This window comes from Mercenaria mercenaria, chromosome 12, assembly GCF_021730395.1.
Source record: "Mercenaria mercenaria strain notata chromosome 12, MADL_Memer_1, whole genome shotgun sequence".
Classification (NCBI taxonomy): Eukaryota; Metazoa; Mollusca; class Bivalvia; order Venerida; family Veneridae; genus Mercenaria; species Mercenaria mercenaria.
In genome coordinates this window covers 7,312,281-7,337,987 of record NC_069372.1, presented here as the reverse complement: position 1 = coordinate 7,337,987, position 25,707 = coordinate 7,312,281, and the positions used below count along the sequence as shown (strand labels likewise).

General features: G+C 34.0%; 1 protein-coding gene across 4 annotated transcripts in view; it reads right to left on the bottom strand.

Moving 5' to 3' along the window:
* The window catches only part of LOC128547196 (uncharacterized), a 51,151-nt gene that overhangs the window by 5,865 nt on the left and 19,579 nt on the right, over window positions 1-25,707 (bottom strand). For 3 of the 4 annotated variants that reach the window (XM_053519082.1, XM_053519083.1, XM_053519084.1), the window contains 2 exons: window positions 21,455-21,514; window positions 10,995-11,220 (listed from right to left, as the gene is read on the bottom strand). In XM_053519082.1, coding sequence (XP_053375057.1) covers window positions 10,995-11,220; window positions 21,455-21,514 — 286 coding nt within the window. Of the gene's footprint in view, window positions 1-10,984; window positions 11,221-21,454; window positions 21,515-25,707 lie in introns of all 4 variants that reach the window. The other variant, XM_053519085.1, reaches the window with a different exon arrangement.

The window sequence follows — 25,707 nt, the reverse complement described above, 5'->3', positions numbered from 1 at the left end:
CGCTGATTATTTCTTTACTTTTGCATCAAATGAGCATTGTAATTATAACGCGTGTGAAAATAAACTCGTCGCTAATAGATAAATAAAATGTCATAGATGCCCCTTATCGTTCCAAGGGTGCTGGGGTCATGACTCGGGCTCACAGGCGGTACCGGCTGATTTTTGTAGTCTTTGGGAAATTAGCTGGGTTTGAGCTCCTGTGAGATTCTATCGAGTCTTATAAAAAGAACCTCATTTTGACAGACTTAAAAGCCTCCGTCTTCAGACTTGACCTTCAAATAATTTTCCACACCACAGATAAAACACAGTGTTACTGTTTTTTGATCTTTTAATTTAAGTTTTCCTTCCAGTTAATAACAATCAAGTTCCAGTAAATAATATAATATCTGCAATGTTAAAGTTCCAACAATTCACGAAAAGCCCGTATTTGAAAAACAAAGTTAAGTTAAAAATGTTCCTTCAAAGTTAAATAGGCTGACTAAAATATAAGTCATTGATATGCCACTATTTCTGACAAGAGATGCCAGGAACTTTTAAAACATCTTTACACTTTTGTGTCTAAAACTTAACTCCTTGAACAGCAGCAAAATAAACAACAACAACAAAAAAAAAAAAAACAAAAAAAAAACAAAAAAACTGCTCATCAAGATTTGCAAATGAAAATCATTAACCAATGAAAAGAAATACACTTTTATCAGTAGCCAATCAAATTTAAGCTTGAAAGGGCCTGGATGACCCTCTCACATCTAAAGCCATAAACTAATACCATTATTTAAAATCAAATTATATCTACATGACAACAAGCTTATTAAAGATAACTGGTGATAGCAGACACACCAGTTTATGATAATTGCAATCAGCAGTTCTGGACAGGTAATGCCAGATGTCACATATCTGCACATAAAAGTGTCAATATCTAATCATATAGTTTGGCTTCACATTTGTTTGCATATTATCTGCATAATAAATCTATATAGAAGATCTTCTTAATTTAATCAATAAATAATCTTTAAAAAAAATAACTTTATAAAACAAATTTCTAAATTTTAATTTCTTTGATATTTCGTCTTAAAAATATGGCCTAAATTTTACTGCTATTACACATTCCCCCTGGCATATTATGTTTGTCCCCAAACATATTAAAAACATAGTCATTATAACATAGTAAAACATAGTTTAAACATATGTCATGAATATTTTCTTAGTACATAATATTATATTTTCTCTCTTTTTGTGAAATATTTACATTATTTACAGATGGTACCATTTCATATTTACATTACACGTGTATATATGTTAAAATGCTGAATAATGATACAATCATTTTAATTACAATCTGATTTACTTTTCAAGGAAAACAACAATATTTTTCAAAACATCCTTTTCATTTATAGTTTGTGTCATTTTTTTTTCGTCATAAATATGTTTAACAACTTCTGCCCTCAGTCTTATTCACACCATTATATTATCATAATAAACACAGCACCATTGCTATTTCAACTCTGATTTTTAATCATCACTGTAATCATCACTGTATTTTATTTCATATAGCATCATTGCTCTTGTCTCTTTACAGTTCATTACATTTCTCAACTCATCTCTATTCACAGCTTTATAGCATGTATGATTAATTACTCTCCAACTGTTCATTGTATTTGCACATCACCTTTCAGCTCATCATGGCACTGTCATTAGTTTTTCATCATCCTTTTATCATCATCATCATTCAACACAACACTTAAGACTGTTTTACAATGTTAGTTTTTTTGTTTGTTTGCCATAGCCGTTTTTCACACATTAAACTTATTTTAGTTTTTAAATATATAATAAATATCACAACAATCTTTTATTTTGAGTACACCATCATATACTGTATACCTTGCTACCAGTTATCTGTGAGCATAGTCTTAAACCATATTTGAGCAGTCCATTAATTATACTGCTTAATTTTGCAACACAATGACCTTTGAAGGTAAATCAGAATCTCAGACATAAGATTATATCTATGAATTGGAAATAACTATGACTCTGTATAGAATGCGTGATTAAGAAAATAAAATCTGTTCTCTGTAAGTATTCTTTCTTTTCAACATGTCTGTATAGAAATGAAACTTAAAGGTGGCTTTGTCCAAAACGTAAGATACAAAATCTTGCAAAATATCAAACACTTTTGTAATAAAAATACAGTAGAAACAAACTTTGTTAACTTTTTGCAAAGCAAAATATCCTTCATATGAATCGGATAATAACTATCCGAAATTTTGACACCAATGTCAGATAAGATAGAGGCTCACTAAAGTTACGGGCCCGTATAAACATAAAAGCTTGCTCCTATCCTATCAAAGACTGGCCAACCTTTTAATAATATAATTATATTTTAGGATAAATACACAAACTGAGCAAACTCTAGCAGTTCAGTTACTTAAAACAAAGACCTTAGTCCTTACTGTGCATATTTTTGGAATAACTGAAACTTTAAAAGCAAAAATTTTCCCACGAAAACTGACATTAATGATACTGACTAAATTGGCTACTATCTTTAAAATTGCCACATGTATTAATCTACTGATTTAACGAAACAGCTTGTATGTAATTGACTCTAATCAATAATCTCTGTAAATTTTTAATATACTGCACTTTAATAACACAACACTACTGCTAAATTTGTTGTACTACAATACATCTACTACAATGCAAACTTATACTACTCTACACACATCAGCATCCTTTCTATTGTAGCCGCTGAAATTCACTCTTCAATAGTCTTAAAAAATTCTCTAATAGCACACTAGGTACATCTTCTCCTTCATACCAGTCTGAAGGTATGTTTTTATTCTGATGACTGATCAGATAGCTGTACTTGCCATTGTCCTCAATGCAAACTTCTATTATATGTTCTGTTTCAATGAGCAGTTCAGTAAAAATCCTTTTTGCTGGTCGTCCTTCCTGCCTATCTAGCCTGATATTGAGAAGATTCAGTTTATCTTGTCTTCTACGTTCTGTTATAAGTGTGTCATGCTCAATGTAGACATCTTCTGCAAGTGCCCTGGCAGCCTGCAAAGTGCACCATTTTGGCTTTGAAGATCCCCGTTGAACATAAAAATATGGTTTGCATTTTATGATGCGGATGCACAAGAGTTTATTGTGGAGTGGAGTGGACACTTGATCAGAGCTTGTTTCTTCACTCACCACCTGTGTTGCATTCTGGGTTTTCATTGTCTGAGTTCCTTAAGATTTGCTGTGGAGACTTGATTCACTGATGCCTTCTCAAAGTACTTGAATTTTCCCTTATTTGGTGGACGTCGGCGTCTTTTACCTTTCATGGTTTTCTCAGCATGAAATTCCCTTCTTAATTTGTCTGGAGCTTTGCACTGGAATTGCCAGTCTGGTCTTTTCCCTTGGGCTGTGTAACGCAGCTTGTACAACGTTTTCCGTCTGTTGGACCAAGCTTCCAAACTTTTTGAAATCTCAGCCTCAGCAATAGGTTTACATGCGCCTTTCGAGCAGTCTTGACATGTGTCTGGGCTCTTTTCCCTTGATTCTGCTGTGTCGGCTTGTTTGTACGTGGATGGCTTGTCCTTCTGTTGTAATTGTTGCTGTAGATGCTGTTGTGGAGGCTGCGGCTGCTGCTGATGTTGTGTTTGCCGTTTTGGATGCTGCTGTACTGGAGGCTGCTGCAAGTCCCGTGGTCTGACTGGTTGGTCCTGCTGCCCTTCATCCTTTTCATGCAGGTTTAGGTCTTCTTTGATTTCCTCAGGGTCCAATTCAGCATCATTGTCTTCCTCTGGGAGGGGATTCGTGGGACGGTCTGCTGGGTCATAGTAGGGCTTCATCCTTTGTACGTTGACAAGTGATTTTACTTCTTTGTTTGTTTGGCAGTTCCATTACCTGTATGCATCATTTGGACACAACCGTACCACATAATAGGGTCCAACCCACTTCCTGTGCAACTTTGGTGCCTTTCCTGGTGGAACTTTTGAGCAATACAGCCACACTCTCTGTGCTTGTCTGAAGGCAATTTCTTTCGCTGTCTTGTCATATTGTGACTTGTACCTCTCTTGCGCCCTCTCGCATTTTCCATCACAATTTTCCTTGCATCATCCATGTTCTGAAGTATTCTGCTAAAGAATACTTTATGATCTTGTGCCATATGCTCCTTAGGGACCAATGCAGTATCAATTGGCATCTTCATTTCACGGCCAAATAATAGAAAATATGGTGAGTACTCAGTAGACTGTGTCGCAGGTGTAGCTCTATAGGCCATCATGATACCTGGTAACAGCTCTGGCCAATCATCTTGCTGGTTCTGGGTATAAGCACGCAGAGCTTGCAGAACAACAGAATTCATACGCTCTACAGAACCATTTGTCTGTGGATGATAGGAACTGGTGAGGTGTCTGGTGATTCGGAAAAAATCACACAACTTTCACCAACTTAGAGGTGAAAATTTTCCGACGGTCCGTGATTAGAACTCTCGGTGCGCCAAACCGAGTTACGATTTCTCTGTAGAAAACGGCGACTACTTCAGTGGCCTCCTGGGTTCGGAGCGGGAGAGCCTCACACCATTTTGAGCAGCTGTCAAGTTAGTAGTAGGCAGACCACTCAAAATGTCCATGCGCCATCTATCAAGCACATCACTGACTAGTTGCGGATGTAGGGGTGGTCGTCTAGCATGAAAATTCCGCTTGGACTGCTGGCACACTTCGCATGAACGCACATATAGCTGGATATCCTGGTACATAGAACTCCAGTAAAATTTATTCCTGAGCGCCATATAAGTACGATCAAAACCTTGGTGCCCACCTAAAACACAGTCGTGATACGAGCGAAGAACATCGTCCCGAAGAACCCTTGGTACAGCTACTTGCTTTACCAGACGGTCTTCTCGAGGTGTGTTCTTGCCACGCTTAAGATAAAGATGGACAAATACACCATCATCTAATTCAAAATTGTAGGCTTCAGCTACAACAGTTTTGGCCTTTTCTGTATCTTCTTGCACAACATTCAACAATTTATACATATAAATATCCCTAAAGTCTGGACATGGCTTTTGCAAATTAACTAAATCTTGTAGACTTGCTATAATTGCTTCCTGTGATTCATCTTCATAAATAAAAGTGACCTCAGTTATTGAAGTGTTAGCAGAACTGTTAACATTAAAAAATGTATCTATGTCAGGTGACTGGCTAGGCTTATTTTCATATGTCTGTCTTGACAAATAATCTGCAGGATTTTGTTTTCCTGGCTTATGCACAAACCAAACTCGAAATTGTATCATTGCAGTAACAAGCTCCACCTACCTAACCTACCATTACAGTCCTTTATGTTCTGCAAGTATTTCAGAGATACATTGTTTGTAAACTCTACATTTCTGATTTACCAAATACTCCTTATAGTGCTGTATGCCCTCAACTAGTGCCAAAGCTTCTTTCTCTGCGATATGCCATTTTAATTCATTTCGATGTACGGCACGACCATTGTACGCAATTGCATGTTCCTTGCCATTTTGGACTTGCGAGAGAATAAAACCTATTGAGTAGTCGCTTGCGTCAATCGTTAAATTAAAGGGTAACTCAAACTTTGGATAGGCAAGGATGGGTGCCTCAGTGAGTCGTTTCTTTAACTCATTGAAAGACGTTTCACATTCTGTGGTCCATTAAAATCTTTTATTCTTCGTGAGCAACTGATTTAAAGGGCCAGCTATCTTTGAAAAATCTTTTACAAACCTGCGAAAAAAGTTTGCTGTTGCAGGGAAACTTTTGACCTGTTTGGCACTTGAAGGACTCTTGGAATTTCTCAGCTTCTCTATGTTTTCTAATGCCGTCTTTCGACACAATTTGCTGGATAAAGCTTCAAATTAGCACTTCTAAGAAACTGGAACAACTGTTGGAGATGGGACATGTGGGAATCAAATGATTTATCAAATAAAAGCACATCATCAACATAAATCAAGGCTGACTTCAAGTTCATATATTTCAATACCTTGTACTTTAGGCTTTGAAAGGTCAAGGTCGAATTGGAAAGACCCATAGGCAGGCGCTTTAAATTGAAAATTCCTCTGTAGGTGATGGATGTTTTGTTTTTGGGTCAAGGGGTACTTGGAAAAATCCACTGCGCAAATCCACAGAGGAGAAAATCTCAGGTACAGTGTCTGCCAAGGTGTCAAATACATCAGGCAAGCTGGGAATGGGAAATGACATAGGGACCGATTGTTCATTTAACCTCCAGAAGTCAACACAGAACCTGTACTCATTTGTGTTTCCTTTCTTGACCAATACCACAGGGGCATGATAAGGAGATGTTGACTCCTCAATAATGTCTGCCTCAAGATACTCATCCAGCTGTTTGTCAAGGACCCTTCGCATTTCAGGGGACTGACGGTAAGGAGGATAACTAGCGGGCTTTTCTGTTTTTGTATGTATGGTATGGAAATGCATGTTAGTCTCCCCTAATTCTGAAATATCTTTGTCAAAAATGTCCCTATTTTTTCCTAAAAGGGTGTACAGTTGCTCTATTTGTTTTTTTTTTCGCTGAGATCTGCTTGATCAAGATTGATCCCCAGCTCATTAATTATCCTCTTATAATACTTAGTAGTATAAATATATTGACCAGATAATTTTGAAAAGGTGGTCTGAGTCCTAAATTTATATAAGTTTCGGTCATGTTGTTGAATTTGTTTAAAGTTTGATATTTTCTTCAAACTGAAAGGGAAATTTGTGCAGGGATTTTAAATTCACTGCTGAGACTTTTTATAAGTGTGCAAGTTGTTGAAATTTAAACAGTGTGAAATCTAAATGATAAAATTCACATTTTGCGACTTAAGTAAAAAACTTAGTTTTAGTTGTTGTTTTTGTGAAGTACATTTTCACCAAGTCCAATGATAGAGGCTAATTTTGTTGAATTTAACAGTTAAAACCGGTATAATTTGAATTGTAATTATTTTTTCATTTCCTCAATTTTAAATGCTTGCTGCTTACTTGCATTGTTGCTTCAGTTTTCTTTCTTAAAGGCAAAGAAAATCTCCTATATAAGTGACCCCCCCAAATACCAGACTTTTTAATCCCCAATATACAAGATCCTGTCTGGTCCAGTCTGATAAGGGTCCATAAAACCCCTGTAGCCTTGACATGTAGCCTAATTATTGTCAGAGAATCATAAATTTTATTGCCTACAGGTAAATTGGTTATTTCCTGTGTTTTTCATTTTATTAATTGAAATGCTGTTGTTTTTTTTTAGTCTTGTTTTTCAGAATGTACACAAAATCATTTTAATTGATAAGATACTAATTTTGATTGCTCAGTTGTGTTGAGTAAAACCCTGGCCAATTAAATTATAACTCTTATAGCAAAACAATTCTCACTATAAAATAATTATTCAAAACTTAATAAGAGAAAATACAAGTTTGTTTATTCAATGATTATGATCTTTTTATCAAAAGTAACAAAATAAAAACGAAAAAAAAATTATAATTGCTGGATTTTATTAGAAATTAAAGAAGTGTTCAGTTGCATTTTTAATAGATAAAGAAGGCATATAGACAGAAGGATGTTATATATTAAAAATGCTTAATTCCTCTTGTGTTGTCTAAATAATGTTAACGTTCTTTTATGTATAATAAAATCCAGCAATAAAGATATATCATTGTTTAAAATACACAATAATTCATTACTTCTAAAAGCTATGTGCCTGAATGCATTTTTTATATTTTTGATAATAAAAAACAGCAATGTTAAAAAACTTACTTTATTAAAAATATGATAAAAATACTGTTGTATCTTATCACTTTTCTTATTTAGCCCTAATTCAATCAAGCTTTCTAAACTCGTTATAAAGGTGAGAACTGATTTGCTATCAAGGTGAGAAATATCACCTGCAATTTATTTACTGCACAGTAGCTATACAGTAGCTTATTATGATAAACAGAAGCAAGTCTACCAATGGTCCCGACTTGTGTATTGGCCCTTATCGCCAATACGCAGACCTTATCATCTCCATAGGCCACATACCAGGCATACCAGAATCAGTGTCTTTAAAGGTAAAATATTCAAGTTATATTGAGCAGGTTATGCTCGCTTAAGGCTTTTTCATTATATGTATTTGTGTAGGGTACTCAAGAGGCAGTCAGACCTCTGTTGCTTTAGCGTATATGTGGAACAAGGTAGGAGTACTGTCAAAGTTTAGCATATGTAGTGAAAATATAAAATAGTACAGCAGAATAATTTATATGTAAATTTACATGCTCTGCAAGTAAGGACGTCTATACTGGATTTTTATAACATTTTTAAAGTCATAACTGTAATTGTAGGGTAATATTTCAAATTCTGTTTACAGAATTTTTTACTTGTTAGTTTTACTATTCTCTCATAGCTTAAAAGATGGCACCAAGAAAGTTTAAAGTGAAATCTTTGTGTTGCATTCAGAGAGTTTGCGCAAATTTTGCAGCCCCAGGTACACAGGAGCCTAAAATCGAGTTTAGCACCAGTTTAGATAGACATTTTGTAGAAGTTAAGTTTGGCAAAAATAGTGTATCATGTTTGGTAGATAGTGGTGCTAGCATTTCTTGTATGTCAAGAAGATTGTTAAAACAAGTTGCACCGGAGGCAAAGGTGTTCCAGTCTGATATAGGTGCAGTGTTAGGTGTCTGTGGAGACGCGACATGTAGTTTTAGGAGAGACTATATTAGAAAAAAACCCATTAACCAATGAAAAGAAATATACTTTTATCTGTAGCCAATCAAATTTAAAGCTTGAAAGTGCCTGGATGACCCTCTCACATCTAAAGCCATAAACTTATACCATTATTTAATATTCAAATTATATCTACATGACAACAAGCTTATTAATGATACCTAGTGATAGCAGACCCACCAGTTTATGATAATTGCAATTAGCAGTTCTGGACAGGTAATGCCAGATGTCACATAAAAGTGCCAATATGTTATCATATAGTTTGGCTTCACACTTGTTTGCATACTATCTGCATAATAAATCTATATAGAAGATCTTCTTAATTTAATCAATAAATACTCTTTTTAAAAAATACCTTTATAAAACAAATTTCTAAATTTTAATTTCTTTGATATTTCAATTTAAAACTATGGCCTAAATTTTACTGCTATTACAAAAAGAACATGTTGACAACTTGCTACGGGCGTTTTTGGAATAACAATATGTTAAAGACAGGTCGCACTTTTAATCCAACGAATATTTTGCTGTTCTGTTTTCGGAAGTTAATTTTAGTGTTAAAATATAAACGGTCCTTCAAAACTCGTCCGGTTTCCAGAATTCGGAAGTTTCGGTTTTCAGAAGTTAAGATATATAGAAATAAGAACAAAAAAAACCCCGGGACTTTGAGCTTTGTTCGGTTTTCAAAGGTTTCCGGTTTTTATAAGGTCCGGTTTTCGGAAGTTCCACTGTAATGAAATCATTTTTAGGCCCTTATTGCAAACAACTCGACTTCTGCAACCATAATCGTTTAATGTATTAAGGGAAGTATACTCTTTTACTTCCCTTTTCATATGACATTGCACTACTTTGTAAACAGACTAAAACTGTTTTAGCTTACGGTATGCAAAATGAAAATAAAGATAGTGAACAAATTTCATTTTTTTCCTCTACAGTGCTATAATTTCACAAAACATGAATTATTGATTTTGAAGGTTCACAACAAGTCGAATGTAAATCAACAATAACTTTCTTACTCAGAGTTTTTTCATATTTATTTTAGTGAGCATTCCTTTGTGTACTAATAACAGTATCCATTTCATGTACCAAAACCTTGTACTATTTTGCAGATAAATTTTATCAAACCCCACCCACTTTTACTTATTTCAAAGTCTGAAATTTTAAATCTTTATCCTGGAGTATAAAAATTGATGTTTGCAAGATGTAAACTAAATGTTGCAAAAGATATCAGCTATTTTTACATTTTGGAGTTGGAATTTGGAAAGAAATTCTCTTTTAACAAATTTGAAACTTCTTGTCTTACTTCTTTCAGTACTTAGGTTTCCTTTCCTATACTTTGTTACAAAAGAGAATTTAGAAGCATTTTTGAAATATCATGATTATGTAATCTTTAACACTAACCTAATATTGCGTTTTTGGAAGGACTAGCCTCTAAAGTTCCTTTGATGTGTGGCCGGGACCTTTTGCTTCTATTTAAGAGAAGTATTCATGCATTAATTAATTTGTTGAAATAAGCTCTAAGCCAAACCATTTCCACTGTAGGTTTTGTAAATTTGTATCTAAATCTAGCAAACATAACACTTATCACTACAATTATTCAACGTTTTGGAAATGACACTCTTGACACCAACACAAACACGGTTATATTTCAACATGACTACATCATTCAAACCCAACAATTCAAACACTAAACCCAAGGAAGGTCGGTGGTTCTACCCAGGTGCCCGCTCGTGATGAAATAATGCACGGAGGGGCACCTGGGGTCTTCCTCCACCATTAAAGCTAGAAAGACGCCATATGACATATCATGTGTCGGTGCGACGTTAAATAAAAAAACCCAAAAAACATCTTTCATCTTTCACTCTTTCCTATTCAACTAACATTATATATGCGATACCTGATATCATAGCAACTATTATCATTGTACCTATGCTGCTCATGCTTGCTAAGCTATTAATTCCAAGTTTTCATTTATTTCTTATCTTCAACCTTTACTTTACATATTTATTTTATTTTTTGTTTTACGTTACTAGGTTTAAACCCATATAACTGAAATGTTTGAAACACCGTAAGTGCAGCATTATAGGATCTTCAGAAGCGAGGCATTAGTATAAGCTCCAAGCTTTCTCCTCAATTCTGTGCGCAATTAACACCATTTGTAATTTGTTCTGTCATATTGTACAGCTATAACTTTGCAGTGTGTATGTTGTATGAATTGCATGTAATTAATTTGAACAATAGATATTGTTTAAACAAATTATTATGACACTAAATTAAATCAAAGCATTTAATCATCTTACTAGAACATACTCAAACTTATGTTTGAATTCATCAGTAGCTCTTCTATGATGCTTGTGAGTGATGTGAAGGTTTGTAGCTGGATGTTTTCTGGCTCTGACTCTGGCTTTGACTCCGGCTTTGTCTTTCTTTTAAATAAATATCCAATGAAATCATTCCAGAGGTCTTTTATGGAACTATACCAAGGCTTTGAATTTCGTGCAGTACCACTAAACTGTTCTCCTTGGTTATGTGATTCCTAAAAATACAAATTTAAACTGATCTCTTCCAGAAAATGAAACAGATAATATACCGAGCTATGCATCACTAAAGCAACCTGAATCTACCAAACGAAGATGCGACACGGTCGGTTTCTCGTTATTTACCGCATGGCCCATTCTTAATTACTCGCGTCTGTGCCTGAAAGATATGCGATTTTATTTTGAGGGGGTAATTAAATAGCATGTTCTTGTTCTCGCACCATACTTGCTATTAAGTATTTCGGATATTGTTGGCAGACATATCCAACTTTTATCCAGATACAAAATGTTGAGAACTGCATCGGATTGCTGAGCACACGACTGATACCTAAAGAATTATAGTTGATTGCTTTAATGCTGCATTATAGTAACAATGTTTCTTGATGCATTTAGTAACAGGATCAGAAAATCTGAGGTCATTGTGACCTTGACCTTTGACCGACTGACCTCAAAATCAATAGGGTTCATCTGCTGATCTTTAATGACCAACCTACCTATTACGTTTCGTGATATTGGATCCAGACGTTATCAAAATATCATTTGGAAACGGTGTAACTGTTCAGGGCCACAGTGACCTTGACCTTTGACCTAGTAAAAATCAATAGGAGTCATCTGCTGATCAAGATCAACTTCTCCATTAAGTGTCATGATTCTACGCGTAAGCGTTCTCAAGTTATCGTCTGGAAACCGTTTAACTGTTCCATGTCATAATGACCTTTACCTTTGATCTACTGACCTCAAAATTAGTAAGGCTCATTTTCTGGTCATGATTAATCTCCCTATCCACTTTCATGATCCTAAGCCCAATGTTCTTGAGTTATCATCCGGAAACCCTTTAACTGTTCCGGACACTGGCAGCAGAACAGAACAGTGGTTCCGGATTAAGTGACATTGACAATTGACCGATTGACCTCAAAATCAAGAGGAGTCATCTGCTAGTCACAACCAACCTCCCTATAAATTTTCATGATCATAAGCCCAAGCGTACAGGAGTTATCGTCCGGAAACCGATGGTCTACATACCGACCAACATACAGACCGACCGACCGACCAACGGACATGTGCAGAATAATATAGCCCCCCACCCTTCTTCGAAGGGGCATAGAAATGAGAATGTTAGCGAAAGAAATAACAAAAAATCTACCTAAAAGGTATTATTATTGTACACATGATTAAATATGCAGCGGTTTTGATGCTGTACATCTAATGTTTTCAAATACTCGTATCATACAGAATGGCAGTGTGCATTTTATGACTGCTGTAATTCGCAGCGTCCTGGAGGACCTGAGGATAAATAAAACCATGTGGCTATATTACTAGTATATATGTCCAAACAGAAGTACATAATTTATATTGCCGACGGACTTTCTCATGACCATACGTCCCACGAAATTAGAACATGTTTTGATGCTGACTTACTGCTTTATTCTGCGCCGCAACGATGCTCTTAAGCCAATATTTTGCCATGGTCATCATTGAGGCCTTTATGAGACATAAAATGAATTTAGTTTTAGCAATTTATGTACCGACGAAGGACATTGAAATGTGTTATAAATCGTAATTTCAAGCATTCTTCAGGTGTTCGGAAATGGGCTCGAGTCCTTGTTACTGCTGTAATTCGCAGGAGGACTTGAAGATGAATCAAACCACGTGGATGTATTTCTGGTACGTTTGTCTTAATAATAGTACATACTACATTGCCGACGGATTTTCAGGATGCCGACGGCATACGTCCACAAATAGACTTATTTCGAGAAAGTTGCGAACTGTTTTGGAGCTTAGATACTGCTGTAAGTTCGTCGTTGGAGTCTTTATGAAATACAATATGAAATCAGTTTTATAAATTCTAAATTGTGAAATGTCGTAATTTTGTACATTTTTCATGTGTTAGAAATTTGTCTCGAATCCCCGTTTCTGCTGTAATTCACCCGTTTCTGCTGTAATTCACAAGTTGTTGTGGAAGTGTTGGAGGATGGCTCGGAGCATGACAGTAAATTGCTGATTTTTTGTTGAAAAGTGTACAAATTTTATTTTCGACGAGATATCATGATGCCTGTAACAAACGTCCAAAGAAGATATCATTTAGAACATTTAGCATGTTTGGATGCTCAGTTATTTAATAATTTTGCATCAGACCTGGTCCGCTTAGATTATCTTTGTTGACTGTACGTGATACTGTTCATTAGGGGGGGGGGGGGGGGGGGGGGGGGGGCTTTAACACAAAATGAAACATGGGTATATATATTGGTAAACAGAAGTTGTAAATGATTTTAATTATCTACGCGGCACGATATTCAATTATACAGGTACATTTGCATTAAACCAGGAACATCTTGCAGGGAAAGCTTTAAAGGCATTGAATATCTTATTAACTATATGTCGAAAAATAAGACTAAACCGAAAATTTTATGTCAATTGTTTGATTCATTTGTGGTTATAACACACTAAATAGCCACCACTATATATTCTGTATAAAATGACAAGTTTTCACAGTGCTGCAATACACACCTAGACCCATTTTAAATTTCTTTAACTTACATTTTCTTGTAGAGCAACATTTATACTGTAAAAATATCCAAAGAAAAGTAGGGGTCATGTTTGATGCAAGAAAAATATTTCTGGTCAAACGGACACACCGTAATTTTTACACTGAAATGACAATCACAATTTAGGATAGGGGTGTATGAATAAATTTCACATGTTAAATCAGTTTGGAGTCTTTTTTCAACATGCAAATGCTACCAGTATGTCAAGTATAGGCATGCAATATGATTTCAACCAATATATAGCAATGATTTCAAGGAAAAATCCTTCTTACAGCAAAAAAAAACTGAGAACTATTTGAATCCGCCATTATGCGACTACCATTTTTTTCATAGGTGCTCAGGCTATTTAGTGTCTGTATGCCTTGTTGGGTCTATTTTGAATTATGCATCAGAAATATAGGGAAACACTAAATCAAAGGAAATAAAGCGTATTCATTTAAAATTTTGCAAATGGATTCTTAAAGTAAGACGTACTTCTTGTTCAGTAGTATATATGGAGAACTTGGCAGGTACCCGTTGTTTGTTAATCGTTATGTACATATTATTAAAGACAGCATTATCATGAGAACGGTATATAAATAGGCAGTGAAGGATTGCAATAAAGGTTATAAAAATTGGGCATCACAAGTTAGAAAATTATTAAGTGATTAAGGTTTTACATACGTCTGGAATGATCCTTACTTAGTTAACCTAAATGCATTTGTTTACGCATTGAAGCAAAGAGTGATAGATAATTTTATTCAAGGGTGGACTGTTAGTAAGGAAAATAGTGGTGTACTAGAGCTGTATAATTATTGTAAAACAACATTTGCTAATGAATCGTATACCTTGTTTAAAAATGTGCCTAACACGCAATAGAATTTCGGCCCATTCTTTGAGAATTCATACAGGTAGATATTCAAGAAACAGAAATCCAAAAAATAAAAAGATACTGTTTATGTTGTAATAGGCTAGATTTAGAAGATTAATATTATTTTGTTTTATTTTGTCCTTGTTTTGATGAAATTTGCAAAAAGTTAATAAAAAAACTATTATAACACTAGGCCAAGTATGTTTAATTAAGCTTCACTATTTCCTCTATAGGTAGAGCAGTACTTTAAGATTTTTCGAGAAAAAAAAAACAAACTAAATTTCTGACAAAAACGGTTGCCGGCTCGATCAGGTTTTTTGTTCTATTTTGGCATATAACGCTACTGATTGAACACTACTTGTTCATTCACAAAATCAGTACCTTTGTTTATTTGTAATTCAATGAGTTCACATTTTATAATGTAATATGGTATACATACATTGAATATGGTGCAACATTTTAATAACTTTTAAATTTGATGTTAGTTTTACGGTCTCGATTTTATTCATCTTCAACCGACATATGTGCTTATTATTTTAAAAAGGCCAAAGTTTGCATCTCTTGCACAACTCTAACTTCAACAATTAAGCAATAATAAACGAATTTTTAATGACTAGATTTTAAAAGACAGATTTCTACTTATCTATTAACCTCTACAATTAGCTTGTCGAGGGAAAATGGAGGCGATAAGTGGTACACATGCATGTGTGCGTTAAATATCGTTATCTGATTGGATCATAGATAAGTTTGATTGACAGATGGCGACTGGTCAATTATCGAACTAATCCGAACGGAAGATAAAAATAAGTTAACATTGCTAGCAAAGTATCTCAAAAATGCATTAACTTTAAAGGTCCACAACTAACACCCGAACGAGTATTATATGAAAACCAGAGTTTGTAGCTGAGACTTCCTATTTACTGAAAATATGACCCAATTCATCGGATCTGACCAAGAGGTCATGAATATGTTCGAGAATAACCAACAAAGAAACCTAAAAAGATTGCCAATTTTAAACCGAAAGTATGGTTTCCGACTGCTTACAAACACGTCGCGCATCTTCGGATTTTTTTCGGAAGAATCATGACATCCGAAACGAGACTATAATTTATAAATAGATGCAACATATATTATATGCCCAAACGATAACATGATTTTTACAAACTTAGCACAGGGAATTCAACATTCTTGTAACTCACAAAAACTTCATGAAAATCATTCTTATGATACAGGTAATATACAGTTATACTACAAGTTTTCGGGAGGCCAATTTAGGCCCTTCCCGAATAAAAGTGTTTTCACAACACCGTCTGCAAACCTTTTCAGTTAATCTCTTTTCAGCATAGTTTTAAGAATATAATTGAATAACTGTCTTACACTGTAGAAAGAAAATGTGATTGATATTTACCTAAATACACTGATAAAAATTTATGTACATATGGCTACATTAATTCAATAAAATTTTAGACATTAAACACATTGTCTTGGCCTAATATATGTCACTGTCAATTTGAAACTAAAAATGTGTACACCTCATATTTTTCATGCAAACCGTGTATAACTAACATCATGGAAATACAGTTATTTTGTCGCGCGTCTTTAAACGGATATTCGTTTGAATTAATTTTAAAATCACGTGATCCCGAAGAATTTCCGAGCGATTACGGAAGAGTTATAAACACGAAAGTAGGACAAAATGACCACCAATGTCTGTCTAAGAAAATACAGAAACAATCATTTGTTTCTCTGTACATGTGTTGATTTCAAGGAAATATTACACGGCTATCGTAATGTTTAGTAGTATATTTCAAAATGTGAAGTCTTGTTTTAATATTTATGTCTATTCATTTGTCTTTATTTTGCACCTTTAAGGACCTCAATATTAAGTGCTTGAAAATTCTTCATTAATACATGTGAGTTATTTATTTGGAAAGCTCAAAGTTAAATACAGTGAATATTTTATACTTAGTAAGTATTACATGTATTTCAATACTAATTTAAAGCGACATTATGCGCATCTTAAAAGTTCTACTGAAGCAATTTTCAGTCGCTTTGCATTATAGGTTTTACATTTATGAAAATGCCGCATGTTTTAGAAACAAAGAAATCGGGCTGATGAAATCATATATATATATTTATTTTTTTTGATTGATCATCCTTGTGTTGTGTTGTTGTAGATTGAGATATCTTCAGTTGGAAGGGAAGTAACTCTTGCATGCAGTTTATTTTTCTTAAATATAGCAGCTGGATTAATGCTTAAAAATGCACATAATACCACTTTTATGAATTTTGTACATGTATATAAATGTTATGGATGAAATAAGTACCAACACGGTTATAAAAGTTCATCCTCATAAACCGTTGATGAAGTGACTACTGTTTCGGTTAGAGTGTTTTTCTGACTATTAATGTAATGATTCAACTTTGACCTGACATGACCAAAAATTGGCTTATGGGCATCTTTTCGGTGCAATATACAACAGTAACCGAGCACCAAACTAACATGTTCCAGTTTCGTGATGAGGTCTTCTTTTTTGACATATGCCGTCGGCATCCTGAAAAGCCGTCGACAATGCACCTTTTATTTTAAAAATCTGACATTTATTAAATCAGTCAGTCAGTAACCTTTGAGAAACTTTGGGAAGTCATAATTCGCGCATACTTTATTACGTAATGACTGGCTCGGGGGCAAATAGGTCACACTTCCAAATAAACAGGCTCTGGTGTCATAAATAGATACCTTTTACATTGTAAAGTATATTTATTCGGTTGTTTTTCTGTTTATTTTGTATTAGTGTGTGACAATATGTTTTTCAAATATTCATTTCATAGAAAAATTAGTTTTGACAAGTTAAGTATGATTAAATACAATTATTTGATTAATTAGATTAATTAGTTAAATTTTCATTAAAATTCCATTGAATGTAACAAAAAAAATGTATGTGTTTATGATTTTGTGTATTTATATTTTTTTTAGTTTCTTTAATGCAAAATATAAAGAAGATAATATAGTGTTGATCATATTTCCATATACCATGCAAAATAGAAGAATAAAATAACGTAGTGTCTTCCTTTTTCCGTTCTGTATTTTACATTATTGAAAAACAGAATTAAACCAATTTGTAACATTGTATATAACCTGATAAATATAAAGATGACTATATTTGTTGTTGTTGTTTTATCGGTACTTAAAATTGGTGTAAAATAAATTCCTCCTTCCCACGTTTTTACAGTAGATCTCTAAGCTAGATAGATAGATAGATACTTTTATTTCCTCCATAATATGAAGAGCACAATACCCAGTTCTTCAGTATGACATGTTCGAGTTTCGAGATGAGGTCTTCTTTTGACGTATGCCGTCGGCATCCTGAAAAGCCGTCGACAATTCAATATGTTCTATTGTTTGCACATATGTACCAGCATTATATCCACATGGTTTTATTTATCCTCAAGTCCTCCAGGACGCTGTAAATTACAGCAGTAACAAGGATTCGAGCCGATTTTTGGACATCTGAAAAATGCCTAAAATTACGATTTTTAACATATTTCTGTTATATTCATAGGCACATAATGTATAAATTTCTAAAACTAAATTCATAACGTATCTCATAAAGGCCTCAAAGATGATTTTCGGACATCTGAAAAATGCTTTAAATTACGATTTTTAAAAGATTTAACCGTTCATCGCCGGAATATAAAGCATAAAATGTACTAATTTATCTTTTATATAAAGACTTACAACGATGACCTAAGGAGACAAATCGTGGCTGATGCGCATCGTTGAGCCCATTTTCGAACATCAGAAAAATGCTTAAAATTCTTATTTTCAACACACTTTACTGATCTTCGTCGGCACATAATACCTAAATGTCTCAAACTGAATTCATTTCATATGTCATAAAAGCCTCAACATATGACCTAAGATGACAAAATATTGGCTCAAGTGCATCGCTTCAGCACAGAATTTAGCAGTAACTGAGCACCAAAATATGTTCTAAGTTCGTGGTGATGCCTTCCTTGGACGAATGCCGTCGGCATCTTGAATAGCCGTCGGCAATGTTATATGTACTTTTATTTGGATATAGACATTTTTACACAAACTAATGGTCGCTATGCAATGTCACGGATGTTTTGATTTTAACGCGCATGCGCTTTCTACGTGTGGCAAAAGAACGCTCAACGATAAGAAAACCTACATAAAACTATCATGTTATTGCGAATTGTTTTGCAACTATAAAGATGATTTTAGTCTAGTAATTTATTATACAGCATGCTTTGATTCAAGACATGTATGTTTTTAATTATATCTTACCTGAAAGGCCTGCTTTATTCTTTTTTTTATCAGAAAAGAACAAACATTTCATGTAAACGGATTTAATGAGACAGAATTCTAACTCCAACATTGAAAAATTAAGGTCGAATCCTGCGGGTCTGTTTTGAATTTTGCTCACTTCATTCAAAAATAACCAGCTTAGATGTGACATTCGGTCATCAATGTCAAAACAAGAACGCACTCGGATTAATATATCACGTGGCGAAGCTGTTTTGTGAATCAAAAATAAACATTTCACGTGATATCTAGACTAGTATTTCAAAATCTATAAGAATATAGTTTGGAGCTTTAATAGACATTTCCTTTTATAACGATGAAAGAAAGTGTAGTTAAAAAATCTAACATTGTAAGATATGAATCAAATCAAGGACTATAACTACATACTGAAGGAAAATATCTTATATAAATTTCTATTTTTTATCTCTTACATTTACATGCTGGATCATTTTCATATCGAAAATGTATCGTTCGCACTCACTACACTACCAGTAAACTGATAGAAAATTATGATAAACTTGAATTCCGCAAAGAATATGAACATCGTTTAACAACTGATAAAGAACGTAAGTAGAAAACCGCTCCCTGCTACTCGCCCTCCCCCTCCGCCTCCCCCTCCCCTTTGATTTCATATTGTATTTCGCACAACTTCCAACCACTGTTGTTACTGCTATAACTTCAGAATAACTGTAGCAGTAGTAATACTGCTCTTGTTGCTAAAACTGCCAACAGTAACAGCAGTTATACTGTTGTTACCGCTATATCTTCAGAATAACTGTAGCAGTAGTAATACTGCTTTTGTTGCTAAAACTGCCAACAGTAACAACAGTTATACTGTTGTTACTGCTATAACATTACAACAGTAATAGTAGTATTACTACTGCTACTGCTGTAACTTTCAGATACAACGTTATAACAGTAATAGCAGTAATACTGCTGTTACTGCTCTACTGCTAACTCCCCTCTGGTATGATTTAGCCATTTAAAATGTACGTACTGCCGAAATCAGCATGAACGCATAACATGTTCTTGCTATTTTCAGATCACATCCAACTGGAAGTTCAGCTAAATAATTAATAATGATTAATAATTCTAGTTTAATAACTATTTCGAGCAGATAAAGGCCAATTTCTCCATAAAGCATATATAGGGGCGTGACATCTTGCTGTCGGTAGTTTTGCATGAACCTTTTCAGTTATATGTTAATATAGGAAATATATAAAATAGTTAAGAAATGCGATTGCAAGTAGCTGAAACCAAAGATGTGAGGCTAATTCCTGGATATTAATGTAGAACCTTTCGTAAGATTAATGACTCAATTAATAACTTAATGTCATATGAACAACAATCTTAACAACAATTTTATATAAGTCTGTTCAAAACTTGAGAGACTGTTCCTTATTGACAACAGAAACTTCATTCGTTTAAGGCTTTTATCCTTTATGTGCCAATAGTTACTGGATGTTTTTCATCAACCATTTATAGCGCAATTCTAGATAGAACAGTTTGCCACATAAGATTAGGTATAGTTGTATGTTTTATGAAAGAAAATGCAACCTTATCTGAAATATTCTATGACACAACATTTTATTAAAGTTTCAACTCAAGCACTATAGTATCTGTAATGAGATTTGTTTTATGATAATAATTTATTTGTTTATATGATCATAGTTCTGTGATGTTTGATAACATTTGCTACGTACAGTATTTATTTAATTTTCAAATTATTTACTTTAATCATATTTTATTGTTATTATCACACAAGACATTATGGTCAATGTACATCAAGACAATAATATACAGATACATATGTAAATATATATACAACAGCAAACTATCATTACATCAGGACATATACCAGTATAATGTAATGGTAGTTTGCTGTTGTATATATATTCAAATAATAAAGCCAAGTTTTGATCACTGACAATGAATGCATCAAAATAACCCCTTTAAAAAGAAGTTGTCATTTTCAGGGGACATCCTTGTAGAATTCACTTTATGATGTCTAATGTCAGATATCTCGCTACAAAAATGAAGTGAACTGTGATATCAAACAATGTGTTGTTTGTATCATTTTATATGACATATATTATAATTCAACGACAATTAGTGACACTACACGGTTTCGATCTTAAGACCTGAAGGTTTCAAGCTATTGACAGTGATTACTGAACTATCGCAACTTTCGTACCTCCGTATACACGCTTTAGATATAGACCATTTTAATTACAGGTTACTTTCCGTATACTGTACGGAATGTACCGAAAATCAATCGAAGATTAATATATTCTGTGCACCGACCATGAAATCAATATGCATTTTGACAGGTCAATAAAATAGAACTATATTATCAGCTACAAGTGCAGATACGCCTCAATACATAAAGTTGATATATAGCACTAATAAATCAAATAAAACATTGTCCAAAAAGGTATATGTCAGAAAATAAGTTTAGATAGTTACAAAATAAATAGAGCAGGAATTATGTTTTTTATCATGTATACCTCAACTGTGCCTGTTCTTGTCCTTTCTGAATCATTGATACTGACGTGATACAGCAATTCCTGAAAATATAAATACAAACTGAAAAGAAAGCTGACCTGTATAAACCGTACACACAATAACAGAGCAACCTCATTCACACAAACAGGGGAGGGCCCCCGATAATGTTGTTATATCTTCTGGCCCAACCCTTCTGTATATTTACATTGATGTATTTATGTATGCTAGTTGTATGTGTGTGTATTGAATATGTATATATATACAATAGAATATGATCAAACTTAAAAACACAAACATAAGTAGTATTAGATTTTGCGGAATTGATTGAGTGATTGGTTTTAAAACAATTTCATACACAAAAGAGGTTTGAATGGCTTCCAAATTCGAGAAGGCTCCAGGAGAGGATTATCCTACACTGATCACAAGATTAAATGTTGTATAAGCTAGTTCGCGGCCCGTTTGTTATGCTCAACGTAACTGAGATCGAAAGTTCTGTGAAGTACTTAAGGTTACGGATACATAAAATATTCTGAAAAAGTTGTCCCCCTTTAAAAGTTAATGCTAGTTGTAAAAAAATAAAAATAAACAATTGCTGAAAACAGTGTTTTACCTAGTTATGTGATATTTCAACACTTGTACGTTATTGCAAATGCATCAAAACAAACATATGTATTAGTTCTTTGAAAATGGTGAGTTTTTAAATGCGTTTAACTGTTCGGAATTGTGGCCCCTCTATGCAGTCCTTTTCCGGAATTCGATGTTCAGTATACTGACACTTATTTCGTAGAGTAATATAGATATTTTACAAGCTGCTCAATTTTCATGCAAAACAACGCTTTCTTTCTATGATTTTGGTGTTGTTTTTTTCTTAAAACGTAAGGCTAAGCGTAAAATACTATTAGGTCTACACCATCCAACAGTTGCAAAAAATGGAAATAACATTCATTTTGAAAGAGTCTCTTTAGGTTTATATACTGAGAACATCTAGAAACGCAACACAGTCTACAGTCAATATTTTAAAACCTGATAACACACAAAAAACAACACTTATTTGATGTTATTTTATTCCATCAATACACCTGTAACATTTTGTCACACAATTCCATGATTTAGGGTCCAAATTGACGTTTGACCAAGCACACAAGGAAAGTATGAAAAATTCAAGGATTAAAACGTTGCTTTTCTAGATGTACTGAGCATATATTGCAAATGCTGGTTCTCAGCTTACCAATGCAGTTGCATTCCGGAGATTTCATTGTTTCATTTGAATTGGTTAATAATTGAAAACTAAACTTTTTTCACCCTTTAAAATCAAGTAGATCTCATTTTGTTCCGCCTACACTTGTTTGTCGTTTTATTTAGTTTAAGGTATTAGGCCCATAATAGAGTACCTCCTTTTTGAAGAGTATTCAATTCCTACCATAAACCTACATACTTTGACGGCAATTCTCAGAGGGGCGTAAGTTCAAGCCCACTGGAACCAAATATTTTTTCTTATTTTCCATTTTTTCTACTACGTTTTTACTTCTTTCAAGACTTGTTATTCATTTTTTGTACAAAAGTGGAAACAATTTATTTGATAAGCGATTTCTTGCTGTTCAAAGTAAATTTACCTCTGAAGCAGAAGGGATAGAGTTAGAAATCTTTAAAAATACTGAGTTACATGCGTGAAAATTTGTCTATTTTGCCTTCATTCTTTAGATTACATCTTGTGGAAGAAATGTAGGCAGGTTTTACTTCTGCCCCAAGGTTATTTTTGAATGAAGTGAGCAAAATTCAAAACAGACCCGCATGATTCGACCTTTTTCAATGTTGGAGTTAGAATTCTGTCTCATTAAATCTGTTCACTTGAGGCACCCTAGAAAAAGTGATATTGACAGTTTTATTTTTAGTTTGATGTTTCTTTCAGAAATAAAAATGGTATAATGAATTCTCTTCAAACGTTTTAGATAACGGCCATCATTTTGAAATTTGTCTCTACTTGAGCTTCAGGAAATACCATAAATGACACAAAATTTATAAACAAGAGGGCGTACATGGCCCTAGGTCGCTCACCTGAGAAACACACCATAACAGCGTAAACATGTTTGACCTAGTGATTTCATGGAAATAAATATTCTGACCAATTATCATTAAAATCGGAGCAAAAATCTTGAGTATAAACAAGTATTTTCTTTGATTTGACCTAGTGACCTAGTTTTTGAACCCAGATAATCCATATTTGAATTTGACCTAAATTTTTATCAAGGCTACAAGATCAGTTGTAAAATACAGCCTCTATCGCATACACAAGGTTTTTCTTTGATTTGATCATATTCGAACTTGACCTAGATTTCATCAAGGCAACCCATCTGACCAAATTTGATAAAAATCCAGTGTAAAATACAGCCCCTATTGCATGCATAAGGTTTTTCCTTGATTTGACCTAGTGACCTAGTTTTTGAACCCAGATGACCCATATTTGAACATTACTAGATTTCATCAAAGCTATCAATCTGGCAAAATTTCATGAAAATCAGTTGAAAAATGCAGCCTCTATCGCATACACAAGGTTTTTTATTGATATAACCTAGTCACCTACTTTCTGATCCTAGATAACCCATATTCCAATTCTATCTAGATTTCATCAAGACAATCATTCTGACATAATTTCATGAAGATCAATTGAAAAATACATACGGCCTCTATCGCATACACAAGGTTTTTTCTTTGATCTGACCTAGTGACCTACTTTTTATTCTCAGATGACCCATTTTCAAACTCGGCCTAGAATTTATCAAGGTCATCATTCTTACTTAATTTTATGAAGATCAATTGAATAATAAAGCCTCTATCGCATACACAAGGTTTTCATTTGATTTGACCTAGTGACCTACTTTTTGACCCCAGATGACCCGTATTCAAACTTGACCTCAATTTCACCAAGGCATTCATTCTGACCAAAATTCATGAAGATTAATTAAAAATGCACCCTCTATCACATACACAAGTTTTTTTCTTTGATTTGACCTAATGACCTAGTTTTTGACTCCAGATGACCCATTTTCGAACTCAGCCTAGATTTCATCAAGGTAATCATTCTGACCAAAATTCATGAAGACTAATGGAAAAAACAACAACAAAAAACAGCTTCGATCGCATACGTAAGGATTTTCTTTGATCTGACTTAGTGTTATATTTCGATCTTCTCAGATTGTTCAGCACGACTTTTATGTCGTGTTATTGGTACTGTTTAGTTTCACAACATGACCATTTCGGCCTGGGTGGTTCCAATACTCCCGCTTTCATAGCCTTGGATATTGTTTAATCACCCCTTGGATATGGTGCCTGCTTTTTAATTTTGTCTTCCTTGGACGAATGCCGTCGGCATCTTGAATAGCCGTCGGCAATGTTATATGTACTTTTATTTGGATATAGACATTTTTACACAAACTAATGGGCGCTATGCAATGTCACGGATGTTTTGATTTTAACGCGCATGCGCTTTCTACGTGTGGCAAAAGAACGCTCAACGATAAGAAAACCTACATAAAACTATCATTTTATTGCGAATTGTTTTGCAACTATAAAGATGATTTTAGTCTAGTAATTTATTATACAGCATGCTTTGATTCAAGATATGTATGTTTTTAATTATATCTTACCTGAAAGGCCTGCTTTATTCTTTTTTATCAGAAAAGAACAAACATTTCATGCAAACGGATTTAATGAGACAGAATTCTAACTCCAACATTGAAAAATTAAGGTCGAATCCTGCGAGTCTGTTTTGAATTTTGCTCACTTCATTCACAAATAACCAGCTTAGATGTGACATTCGGTCATCAGTGTCATAACAAGAACGCACTCAGATTAATATATCACGTGGCGGAGCTGTTTTGTGAATCAAAAATAAACATTTTACGTGATATCTAGACTAGTATTTCAAAATCTATAAGAATATAGTTTGGAACTTTAATAGACATTTCCTATTATAACGATGAAAGTGTAGTTAAAAAAAATCTAACATTGTAAGATATGAATCAAATCAAGGACTATAACTTCATACTGAAGGAAAATATCTTATATAAATTCCTATTTTTTATCTCTTACATTTACATGCTGGATCATTTTCATATCGAAAATGTATCGTTCGCACTCACTACACTACCAGTAAACTGATAGAAAATTATGATAAACTTGAATTCCGCAAAGAATATGAACATCGTTTAACAACTGATAAAGAACGTAAGTAGAAAACCGCTCCCTGCTACTCGCC